Source organism: Myodes glareolus, chromosome 16, assembly GCF_982192425.1.
Source record: "Myodes glareolus chromosome 16, mMyoGla1.1, whole genome shotgun sequence".
NCBI lineage: Eukaryota > Metazoa > Chordata > Mammalia > Rodentia > Cricetidae > Myodes > Myodes glareolus.
This window is the reverse complement of record NC_142041.1, coordinates 3,830,420-3,843,666: the sequence shown is the minus strand read 5'-3', so window position 1 is coordinate 3,843,666 and position 13,247 is coordinate 3,830,420. Positions and strand designations below refer to the sequence as shown.

General features: G+C 40.5%; 1 protein-coding gene across 1 annotated transcript in view; it reads left to right on the top strand.

Moving 5' to 3' along the window:
• The window catches only part of Pip4p2 (phosphatidylinositol-4,5-bisphosphate 4-phosphatase 2), a 55,754-nt gene that overhangs the window by 25,010 nt on the left and 17,497 nt on the right, over positions 1–13,247 (top strand). Inside the window, exons 2-4 of the mRNA XM_048420137.3 lie at positions 4,611–4,759; positions 9,876–9,982; positions 10,982–11,105. Coding sequence (XP_048276094.1) covers positions 4,611–4,759; positions 9,876–9,982; positions 10,982–11,105 — 380 coding nt within the window. The remainder of the gene's footprint in view (positions 1–4,610; positions 4,760–9,875; positions 9,983–10,981; positions 11,106–13,247) is intronic.

Below are 13,247 nucleotides of genomic sequence, written 5' to 3'. Positions count from 1 at the left end.
AAGAAACAAAGACAGACGATGACTTTTGGTAGCCGAAGGGAGGGGCACAAGTCTGTCTTTCGAGTGTCTTCTTCCCTGCCGAGTCTTCCACGTAAGATGAATCTTCTCCAAGTCCGTGAGGCACATGTCATGTGCTCCTCTGTTCTTCAGCAGTCATTTGACACTCTCCTATTTCCAGTCCTTTGTGCTGGGGTTGCTCCTGGATTATCTTATCTCAGACATCATTTTGTTTTACTCATAACTCATACATCTTTTTCAAAAAGTTCTTAATGATAAATAAACATTTGGAACTAGAAATTCTTAAATTTACTTTGTTTTGATTGTGTCTGAAATTCGAAGAGTGCCACCCCCCTCCCACCCCCGTCTCGTCCTGTTTTGTTCATTTTGCCTGGGTCAGGTCACGTCTCTCCTTAACATTCTCAGTCTTTATTTAATCCTGATCCCAGCCAGTCATTTTACTGGTCCAGTATCTGGAGAAAGCACAACAGGATTCAACTTACCCTATGTGTCAGCGATTAAACTTGAACTGGTTGACTATTTTTATTTTCTAGTAGTGAGAACTTTTCTTTATTATTCTCTGACAGAGTCTTTTATTGCCATGAAAAAAGGTCTTGAGGGATGGTGACGTGAGCGGGTAACAAAGGGTTTACCAAGGGTCCAGACAGACAGAGTGGAAACTGGTCGAGACATACTCAGGACGGTCAAGTTCTTAGAGAAGGTGTAGCAGAGGGGGTCTTGGTTCTAGGAGGGAACGGTGATATTTTGATAACAGTGTAATAGCAGAGAAGTTACTTGGGCTCACCTTGTGAGCCATCTGTAGGTGTCCATGAGGGGATGAATAGGTGGGCTTCCTAGTGTCTTATGGAGTACATTTTACAGCGTTGTCTCTCTGGTGATTTAGAGTGTTGGGTGACAAGCTGTAATGCTGTAAATCAGTGTGATTAGATTGCAAGTAGGTCACAGCCCAGTTGTTAAAGAATGGGAATCTTGAGCCTTTTGTCCCTTTATCCATGTAGTAAAGCAGGTTGGCCTTGTTTTGCAATCCTCCTGTCTCAGATTATCAAGTGCTACACATGCACTATTATATAATTTTCCGTTAGACACAAGCTGCTTCTACCAGCTGTGTAGTGGCATTTCATTTGTCTTTTAGTAAATAAAGCTTGCCTGACGTTCAGAGAGTAAAATAGCCCTAATGGTCAGTCTTACAGACCAGGCAGTGGTGACACAAACCTTTAATCCCAGTAACCACACTAGTTTGCCATAAAAACCAAGTGGTAGTGGTGCACACCTTTAATCCCAGCCCTAGAGAGGAATATAAAATGGGAGGAGACAGCGCTCAGTCACAGTCTCATTCTGAGATTCCTGGAGGCAGGATCGTCATTTTATACTGAGGTAGAGGTAAGAGCCAGTGGCTGGCTGTTTTGCCCCTTTGACCTTCATGTTGAACCCCAATTTCTGTCTCTGGGTTTTTATGAATCACCCTACACAGCTCTACAAATGAGCGCAAAGGAATGGGGTAGATATTTTGAGTAAAGGAAATTCCCCACTGCAAGAGACCTAAGCCATCAAAATTTGGGTTTAATTAGAGTTAAAAATTATTCTTTTTGACAACACAGTCACATGCATGTTTACTTGTTCTGTGATATTCTACTTTTTTGACTTATTGAGGGACCCTCCGCCCAGCTCTCAAATAAATCATATAGCAAGGCTTATTATTAGTTATGAATGCCTGGCCTTAGCATGGCTTTTTTCTTGCCAATTTTCCTTAACTTAAATCATCTAGACTACCTTTTGCCTCTGGACTTTTATCTTTCTCTGTTTCTGTATACCTTTCTTTACTCCTTTTTCATGGCTGGCTGTGTGACTGGGTGGCTGGCCCCTGATGTCCTCCTCTCCTTGTTCTCTTGCTCCTCTTCCCTCGGTTCTTCTTCTATTCACTCTGCCTGCCAGCCCCGCCTATCCTTGCTCCTGCCTTGCTATTGGCCATTCAGCTCTTTATTAGACCATCAGGTGTTTTAGACAGGCAAAGAACCACAGCTCCACAATTAATCAAATGTAGAATAAACAAAAGTCACACACCTTAAAATATTTCCCAACATTTACTCTCTGCAACTAGGACAATCAGCTAGTGTTCAATCTGAAATATGGAGGAAATGTTTTCACAGTTTCTCCTGCATGTCTAATGCTTCTGATGCGGGAGAATTGTCTGTATTCTGTCAATCATGTATTTTAATAAAACGCTGATTGGTCAGGCAGGAAGTATAGGTGGGTCAACCAGACAGGAAGTAGAGGCGGGGCAATGAGAATAGGATAAGGCTAGGGAGGAGGAAACTCCCTTAGCCATTCCTGCACAGACCATCGAAGAGGCAACATGTAAGCTGTCACACTGAGAAAGGTACTGAGCCCATGTGGCTAACATAGATAAGGATAATGGGATAATATATGTTATAAGAGTTAACAAGAAACCTGACCTAATGGGCCAATCAGTTTATAACCTAATGTAGACTCCATGTGATTTTCCTTGGGACTTGCTGGCTTGTTGGGGTACTGGGCGGGACAGAAACCCCAACAAGCCGGCCCTCGTGTTACAGATGGCGCCCAACGTGTGGATAACTGCATCCACAGAAAGCCTGAGAAAGTTTGGGAAAGAATAGAATAAAGCATGTTTTCTTGGTGGCAGCAATTTCTCGGGTCTGCTCTGCTTGTTAGAGGCAAGCAAGCACTCTCATCTAAGAGAGGCTTCCTGACTCAGCTTTAGCTGCAAAACCTTGCAGCTCATTAAGAGGTCCTGCCACGAAACACTTAAATGGTGTTGTTGAAAAGCTGAATGCATGCTTTTTTGTTTTCAGGCATAGAAGGAAAAAAACTGCGCTGTTTTAAAATGCCGGTTTTCTGAGCCGTCCTGCCAGGGCAAACTCTGACTCTTTCAGGCAGGCAGTCTGACTGATTGTGGTCTGTGAGCAGAATGCTGCAGCTTGCTTGCTGGCAAGGACCTTGAAACGCCATAGAGTTGTGGCAGTGAACAGAGCTCTGGCTGGTATCTCAGCCGTGAGGCTGGAAAGCTAAAAAATGAGCTGGATCTAGCCGTCAAAGCCACGGCTCTCCATATTGCTTAGTAAATTAAAGGCTCATGTAGTCAGAAAAAGAAAAATATACAGTAAAGAGAGATTCAAAGAGGACAAAAACCTCTAAATGGTTTACAATGTGTATATGCAGGCTAAAAGTTAAAGTTCTTAAAGTTAAAAGGAAAAAAAGAGAGTAGTTGGATGTGGTGGTACACACCTTTAATCCCAATGCCTGGGAGGCAGAGGCATATTGACCTCTGTGACTTCAAGGGGTAGAGGTAGATTGACCTCTGTGACCTCAAGGTGTGGTAGTACATGCCTTTAATACCAATGCCTGGGAGGCAGAGACAGATCTCTGTGAGTTCAAGGTGTGGTAGCATACACCTTTAATCCCAGCACTGGGGAGGCAGAGACAGGAGGATCTCTGTGAGTTCAAAGACAGCCTGGTCTACAGTGTTATTCCAGGACAAAGATATACAAAGATCCTGTCTCAAAAAGTAAAAGTAAAAATAAAAGAAATAGAGGTTAAAATAAAGCCACATAAAGATGAAAAATGCACAGAGAATCTTCATACTGTATGCTATTATGCTCTCTTTAAATTGTTTGAATGCTGAGGAAGGAGCAACAGCTGCTAAAGGACTGTTGTTGATAAATACTGCTGGACTTACTCAGGATAGGTATTTTGAAAATACCTTGGCTTCAAAACTGAAGTCAAAAGGTTTGTTACTTTGGAGAAGAGATTTTGCTTTTGTTTCCACAGAAAATGAGAGGCTATGGGTTCATTCTGAGTTAAGAAAAATCAAGTTCCATCAAGGGAGGCCACCTGAGAAATCTCCAACAGGAACAGATGGCCCAGATGTCTGAGTTATACATCCAGAACAGATTCAAGACTGCTGCCTGAGATGATCAAGATTCACAGGATACTTCAGTCAGGACTTGATTGTAACTCTAAATTTTCTTTAGGTCCCCATAAGATCATCAGCGCCCCCAACCAGCAGGAAGTAGCCTGGAATACTACGCCCACATTCCCAACAAATGGACTATGGGTATTTTCCTTTGTTTAAAAAAAAAGGGGGAGAAATGATGCGGGAGAATTGTCTGTATTCTGTCAATCATGTATTTTAATAAAACGCTGATTGGTCAGGCAGGAAGTATAGGTGGGTCAACCAGACAGGAAGTAGAGGCGGGGCAATGAGAATAGGATAAGGCTAGGGAGGAGGAAACTCCCTTAGCCATTCCTGCACAGACCATCGAAGAGGCAACATGTAAGCTGTCACACTGAGAAAGGTACTGAGCCCATGTGGCTAACATAGATAAGGATAATGGGATAATATATGTTATAAGAGTTAACAAGAAACCTGACCTAATGGGCCAATCAGTTTATAACCTAATGTAGACTCCATGTGATTTTCCTTGGGACTTGCTGGCTTGTTGGGGTACTGGGCGGGACAGAAACCCCAACAAGCCGGCCCTCGTGTTACATGCTTCTGTGCTCAGACTAACCACAGAGATTCTGAAGACTGATTCAGTGTAAAATCCTTTCAGCTGAACTTCCGCCTCCGTACACCGCCATCGCCAGTCCAGGGACCAGTGGGGTTCCTGTGATCAACTGTCGCGTGTGCCAATCGCTAATCAACCTGGATGGTAAACTTCACCAGCATGTGGTCAAGTGCACGGTTTGCAATGAAGCTACGGTAAGTCGCAGTTTTCATTAAAAAGCAGAGCTCACTCATGGAGGTCTTGTTTCTAAAGGAAGTTTTTTAATGGTGTTATTAAGTGCCAATGTGACTGTGTACGAATATGATGATTCTTTTCAATTTTTCTTCCGCCTGTCTTTCTTTTCTTATATAAAGATACCTCTACATGTCTAGGATAACCCCATTACAAATTTTTCTTGATTAGCTTAACTATAATGTCCTTTTGTTATTTACATATGGTAGGAATTTATATTTCTCTTTAGTATCTGTCCGTTTTTATTTTAGTACAAATCTACTGGACTTTACTGCAAATGTGGTCTTCATTATGTAGAAAACCATATAATGTCAGCATTCCTTTTCTTTGATTATAAATTTATTATTGCTTTCTTATTTATTTATTTATTAACCATATAATGTCAGCATTCCTTTTCTTTGATTATAAATTTATTATTGTTTTCTGTGCCGAACTGCTTATTTTCAAATAGCTTAGCATTTAATATGCTTGTTAGATATTATGCAGTGAAAATTTTAAATAGTTGAAGGGCACTTTTAATATACTGATCTTTGGGAAGAATAACTAAGTCTAAGCAAGATTTTTACAGTTTCAAATAATACCTGGTGAGAAATGTACTGCTTAGTTGATATCTGTTCCTACTTGTATAGTTAGACTTTAAATTTTTTCAGTCCCTTTTGAAATCTACAATTAAATATGAATCCAATATTGGTGTTTCTATTTTGTTTCTCTCGGTTTGGAAAATGGTAAAGAAGTCTACTAGTGATCATTATCTGTAAAAACCACAAGTCATAGATACTGGGCTTCCTATGTCTGAGGGAGAGTTGTAAAATAAAACTCTAATTCATAAAGCATTTTTTTTGTGCAAGGGATAGCCCATCATTTAGAGAAGTCTGCCATGATACATAGTCATACCTATGGATCTGGCTAGCATGTAAGTTGATCAGTGACTCGTGACTTAATTAGGATTGTCTTCTATTGGGCCCTTTGTAGACGGTAAGGCATAAGTTCTGATTTTAAGAGGCAGAGCTTTGAAACTTTCTTTGGATTTAATAATATCTTCTCCTATTCTGCTGTATCTGTCTATGTACATTTGAGATGGTGTCTGCCTTAGTTTGGGTTTTTATTGTTGGGAAGAGACACCATGACCACAGCAACTCTTACATTATATAATTGGGGTGGCTCACTTACTGTTTCAGAGATTCAGTTCATTATCATCATGATATGGAGCAAGGAGTCATGCAGGCAGACGTGGTATTGGAGAAATAGAGTGTCCGACACCTTGCTGGCAACAGGAAGTTAACTGGTGGTCATACTGAGGGAATCTTGAGCAAAAGAGACCTCAAAACCTGCCCCCACAGTGGCACACTTCCTCCAACAGGACCACACCTCGTAATAGTGCCACTCCATTTGGGAGCTGCTTTCTTTCAAACCACCACAGTGTCTTTGTGGGTGTGTAGAAGGAAGGGGGTGCATGTACATGTGGAAGCCAGAGGAGGATTTAAGGTGTCTTCCTCTATTTCTTTTGGTCTTATTTCTTTAAGACAGTACCTCCCACTGAGGCAGGAGCTCAGCCTTTCAGCTCGGCTGACTTTCTAGAGATCGCTCTACTGCCGTCTGTCCCTGCACCCCACAATGCTGGGGTTGCAGGTGTATGCAGTCACACCTGTCTTTTGATGTAGGCGTTGGGAATTTGAACTCAGGTTCGGATTCTTGCACTACATGAACTTCCCATGAGCCATCTCCCCTGTCCCTTTGGACACATCATCTTATTGCATAGTCCAGGCTGGCCTCAAGGTCATTGTTCTTCTGCCTCAGCTTCTGGGAGTGCTGGGATTGCAAGATGTGTCACCAAGCCTGGCTTTTTGTTAATGAAAAGGAACAGACACACACACACACACACACACACACACACATATATATACACACACACACAATTTTTAGGCTTTGTGTTTACTCTTTGGAAGTAAACAGAACAGAGTTGGTCATTTATACTGAAACAAAGCTTCTGAAGTTCTAGCAAGCAGGGTCAGCCAGTCAGGAATTCATTTGTGCAGGATCAGTGCAGTTTGCTATAAGAAATCAACTTTGGGGCCTAAAGGAAATTATGGCACTTCTGTTCACGGTCCTTTTCCCCATAGAGTAAAGAAATGTAAATAATCGTGGAGACACTAGACTAGCTGATAGCATGTACTCAGAGTGCCTTGTATCCTAGCTCTGACTTTACAAAGGAGGAAAGCCGTGAGAAGGAAATTTTGAGGAGTGTTGTGACGTGTGACTTGATCATATCTCAGCTGTAAATCGATCACAAACTTTTAAGTGAATTGCATTAAGGCACCTGGGAGTCACATCAGAGAATCCTAGGTTGAAAATGTTGGAGCTAATGAATGAAATGGACTCAGATCCACCAGAGCGAGTCCTACACCCACTGTCTCTGTCGCCTGTGGTGATCCTTTCCCAAGCACCTGACATGGAGCCTCAGTGTCTGTTCTCTGGGGTAGCCGCTCTGATAGGAACCTGGTCTGTCTGTCGATTAAATGGCCCAGAGCTGATTGTGGGCCTGAGAACCAGAGGTTGACAAACAGGGATGTGAGTCCCTGTTTTCTCTTCAGTAACTGTATCTTGGGGGACTTCATATCTTAAACTGCGATTTCTTCATGGTAAAATAATACCAATTTATATAATTATGGGAAACAGAAATAAAATACCCAGCGTAGTTATTGGCAAAGCAACTTTTCCTATTATTATTGTTGTTGTTTGAGATAGAATTTCACTGTGTAGCTCTGGCTGTCCCGGAACTCATTGTGTTGACCAGGATGACCGTAGAGATTCACCTGCTTCTGGCTTCTGAGTGCTAGGATTAAAGGCATGCACCACCCAGCTAGGCAGCTTTGTTTTGCCTAATAAAGATCTTAAAACATGTGCTTGAGCTGGAGAAATGGCTCAAAGGTTAAGAGCACTTGTTGCTTTAGCAGAGGACCTGGTTCAGTTCCCAGCATCTGTTTGGCAGCTAATAACGCTCTATTTAACTCCAGTTCCAGGAGACCCATTGCTGTCTTCTGGGCACAGGCACTGCACACATGTGCACAGACATAACTTCAGGCAAATTATTCCATATACATAAAATAAAAATGAGTAAGTCTTAAAACAACACATAAAAAAAATAGGCTCCCGGGATTGTCCCTTCCCCTTTGCCCATGCAGACCAAGCAGGGCCTGGCGGGTGGCACTGGGGAACGGTGCTCAGTCTGGCTTAGTTGCCTCATGTTATGAGTGAAGGGACTGATGTCTAGAAGTGAGAAAGGAATAAAACGTGTGTGGAGGGTCTTAGCCATCGTCAAACAGACATTTATTTCATGGTAAATTTTGAATAACATAAATCAGTAACAAACATGAATAAGCCCCAATTCTGTTTTTCTGGGTGCTTTTTATACTATAGCTATATACCCTTGATGTTTGCAAATTTGAACATTCAGATTTAGTTACCTCCAAGATTCTTTAATAAAGCATAGATTTTTACTAACAAATATGTATTTCTTTTTTTAAGATTTATTTATTTATTTATTATTAATTTATTATGTCTACAGTGTTCTGCCTGCATGTGCCCCTACAGGCCAGAAGAGGGCACCAGATCTTATTACAGGTGGTTGTGAGCCACCATGTGGTTGGTGGGAATTTAACTCAGGACCTTTGAAAGTACAGGCAATGCTCAACCTCTGAGCCACTTCTCCAGCCCCCTTACACTGTGTTTTAAGAGATTTCTTTTTTTAGAAAAAGATTTTATTTTTTATATATACAATACAGTGTTCTGCCTCCATGTATGACTGCATGCCAGAAGAGGGCACCAGATCTCATTGTAGATGGTTGTGAGCCACCATGTGGTTGCTGGGAATTGAACTCAGGACCTCTGGAAGAACAGTCAGCATCCTTAACCTCTGAACCATCTCTCCAGCCCACATTTATGTATTTCTATCGCAGATATTTACTTAATATATTTGGGATTCTTTTTTGTCTTTTAAAGAATAAGTGTTAAAAAATTATGCATGGATGCTTCTCGATTTCCCTCTCTCTCTCCCATCCTCCCTCCCTCTCTCTCTCTCTCTCTCTCTTTCTCTCTCTCTCTCTCTCTCTCTCTCTCTCTCTCTCTCACACACACACACACACACACACATGGTTCTTTGGAAGAGTAGCTATTGCTCCTAAGCACTGAGCATCTCCCCAACCCCTGTGTCTAATCTTATGACCTAATTCATGTTTCCTAAACTGTCGCATTAGTGTCTGTAGGAAAGAAAAACTTCTACTGCAGAAATAAAGCCGGAATCACATGTTGCCTAAGGTTGACATATTGTTTTAACATTCTTTTATCTGTGATTTGCTCCTTTTTGTCTTTCTGTTGCTTATATGTTCTGGTCAGTATAGACAAGATATTTTGGAGACTGTCTCCCATTTCCCCAAGCTTGGTCTCAGGTCATGTGTTTTGGAAGGAGTGCCACAGAGGAGCTCTGTTCTCTTCAGTGTGGCTATCTAGTTTGGCAGGCTTAAGTTCTCATATTGCAAGGAGTGTTATTTATTCTCACTTTAAATTTTACTGTAAATTAAAATATATACTAGTATTGGTACAATTGTAAATGTTTAAGTTAGATATACCATTAAAAATGAATCACTTCTATGCTATTGAGGAGTTGAAGAAAAGGTCAAAGGAGCCCACTCTTCTCTAATGTTGCTCCTGTTGAGCTTGGGCCAGGTCTGAGAGTCCTGTGTATGCTTCTACATAAGTGGCCAGTTATATGACCTTATTTTGTGAACTTTAAGGAGAAAACAACGGGCATGCAATAACTATTCCTACCCTATGAAAGTACAAACGCACTTTGAAATGGGTTCTTTCCTATCAAATCCTCACGGTCCCTGAAATTCCGAGTGCTCTCCAGTCAGCGTCTTCAACCTTTGGAGCCATGTGTGTGCCCTCGTTCTCAGACTGAACCTTGATAGCACGGTGGGGCCTTCCAGTTTCAAGTCATCGTTTCCTCCTTAAACATAAGCAATTTTTGACAGTTTGTATTTTGGTTGACTTCCTGTGTTTGCATTTTCTTCCATTATCTAGCCAATCAAAACCCCCCCGACAGGGAAGAAATATGTTAGATGCCCTTGTAATTGTCTCCTCATATGTAAGGACACATCTCGGCGAATAGGATGTCCGAGACCCAACTGGTAAGACATGAAGATTCCTTCCTTCATTCCTTTGTTCATTCAACAAGTGTTTATCAAGAATCATTGTGTGCTAGGCTTTGTTCCAGACAGTCTTTGTCCTCAGTCACCACAGAGCATAGATTTTCTTGTTTTTGTTATTAAGACTTAGAACTTGACAGTCGGGAGTTTTGGTAGATTTGTAGAATATAATGTTTTTGAATAGACAATGGCGATTTTCTTTTTCTTATGGGGGATATTTAATGAACTGTAATAGATCGGTGGTTCACTTACTTAAAAATAATTACTTAGCTTACCTTTGATTTAATTAATTCTAACCTAGGAGACTTATTGTGAATCTCCTTGCATACTACACAAATATCTGTGCATTTATGATAATGCCTGGGGTTCCTTGCCTATACCAGATGCTATTATGCGTGTGCTGACATGCAAGGATATAAACACCTTTACTGTTTCCTTTTTCCTGCAACGTCTCTGGTCGTTTGACCACCAAATACATCATCTGATGATGGGCTGGAGAACAGAAAGGAAACATGGACCCCATTTTACTTTTGTTCCAGCTCCGAATGAATAATTATCAAGGAGTACTAGGATGTTCAGAAAAATTCAATTTCAGCTCAGCACTTGGTACTTTCATGACAGACATATTTGTTAGTGTGGAAAATATTTTGTGCATTCGGACTTCTACCAAATTCAAGTTGCCTGTGTAGATTAAGAAAAGAAATGACCTTTGTGATTTGAAGTTATAAAAATTTGGAAATGGCAGTTCAATAGTTCCCAAGGTCACTGATCAGAACTGATGCTATAATATGAGTTATATTTGAAAAACATTTTTTGTTTTACCCTTGAATGATTATTGATACTTTCTGTGACTTGGGGTCTAGGGTTTAATACTTGATTCAGTTCATTGACCTTACTGTAGTCTGTTTCTGACCATGTGCTTCAGGTTGGCTCTCAGTCTGCCTGTAGGTTCATGGGTTTGCTTGCCCTTTCTTTCCACAGTCGACGCATAATTAACCTTGGCCCTGTTATGCTCATCTGTGAGGAACAGCCGACTCAGCCTGCATTGCCAGTCCAGCCAGAAGGTACAAGGGTGGTGTGTGGGCACTGCGGAAACACATTCCTGGTAAGTAGCTCTGCTGTGGTCATTGGACACTAACCTGTAAGTCTAGGTCATGATCGCATAGATTTGAGAACTGTTTGTAATTGTGTAGTTTTAATCCAAGTGTGTGTTGGTTAAAATAGAGTCATATTTGTGAAGCTCAGTGTATAGCAGGGATATATAACATCCTTTGTACATTAGACAAAAGATGTATCCACTTTTAGTTCTATGGGTATTGATGAGCAAATAAATCTTAGCTATCTCACCTTACTTAGTGTCAAAGTACACATGTTCAACATGGTATATGGCTTTTATATTTAAGAGCAATTCATATTATAATTTATAAAAAATTTTCTGACCTTAAAAAGTATACTTGATGCCATGCAGTGATGGTGCACACCTTTAATCCCAGCAACTGGGAGGTAGAGGCAGGCAGATCTCTGTGGGTTTGAGACCAGCTTGGTCTACAGAGTGAGTTTTAGGACAGCCACAGCTCCACACAGAGAAACTCTGTCTTGGAAAACAAAACAAAATAAAACAATAACAAGAAAAATTGTATTTGGAGTTAAGGAAATTAATTCTGATGCCCATGATTAGACAAACTGATAGTGGAAGTTTTCCCATCCAGCCACCTTTTCCCAAATAATCAATTCAGAGACTTAATATAAATTATGAGTGCTTGGCCAATAGCTCAGGCTTATTACTAGTTAACTCTTACGTTTCAATTAGCCCATATTTCTTGTCTATTCTCTGCCACGTGGCTTGGTACCTTTTCTCAGTATAGTCTGTCCATCTTGCTTCTCCCTTCGTCTCCATTCGACCTCTCTGAGTCTGCCCTTCCTCATCCCATCATCCTCAGTTTGGCTTTCCTGCCTTACTTTATCTCATTCAGCTTGTTTATTAAACCAATCATAGCAACATGTACTTGCACAGTGTACAGAAAAATTATTCCATAGCAACAAACCATTGGACAAAATGTAAAATAAAAGACTTCCATGTGAGCAAATCTATAGAAGTAGTTTTAATACTTCTGACTTCACCTCACAGTTGATTTTTAAAAAATTATTTTCATAAAGACTCATCCCATCTAGAAAGGTAAGAGAGGATTTCTATTGTTATTCAACACCTAGGGGAATACACTTATTTTAGGTCCTTAGTATTAGATATTTTCCAGAGTCTTAGCATAGCAAGGAAGCCTATGAATGCTGTCATGTTAGGAATGAGCTTTAGAAGTGTAATTGACTTTTTTCCTTTGGTTTATTGTATTAAAGCGATTTTATACATGTGTTCTAAATATCAAATCAGGCTTGGAACCTCTTCATCTCCCTGGTTAACAGCTAGTGTCCCTCAAGTGCTTTAAGCCTGGCCAATTAATTGACTGATAATGGTTTTCTGTGTTCAAATCGTTTCTTTTCCTACTTCTGTTTGACTTGTCAGTTTTGGACCTTATTCTGTAAGATGTAAAATGCAACTTGAACATTTACACCCACATTTTCTTAGTATTTCTGCCCTCAATTCCTTTCCTCCTTCCTAGCGGACTTATTGTATGACTTAGTGTTTGAGTTCTTTATAGGATTAGGGCAGTGGTGTTCTTGGCTGAACCACGTGATGCAGTATATTTTCCTCACATGACTCTCAACATTTTGTTTAATGTGTAAATATTTGCCCTCTGCTTTGGTTTCTTTAGTTTTCTATGTACATTCTTTTCTGGGTGTTTTGGATCTATATAATTTCGGTATCTAGTCATCAGATGCGGCTAATGTCTCCTATTTTAACTCTCTGCTCTGTAGCTGTCACCTTGGTACCTCCTTTACCGCCACCCGAAAGGTGTTTTTCAGACTTCAGATTTGCATTTCATGCTGCCTTTGAAACTGTGGACTTTGTCCTGAGAAGAGTCAAGAAGTAGCATTAATTTCTTAGGTGCTTTTTATTCTAACATTAAATTTGCATAATGATTTCTTTAGATATTAAATTTGAAGTTTCCAATTGTTCTTTCAGAAAATTGTAGAGTTTCCCCATTGATAATGAGATGTTTACTGGTCTAATTCCAGGTCCTTTCTGATTTGACCTATTCTTTTCTATTTCTCCTTGGTTTTCCTTCTTTTTTTAATTGCTTTTATTGAGCTATATGTTTTTCTCCGCTCTTCTTCCTCCCCCTCCCCTTCA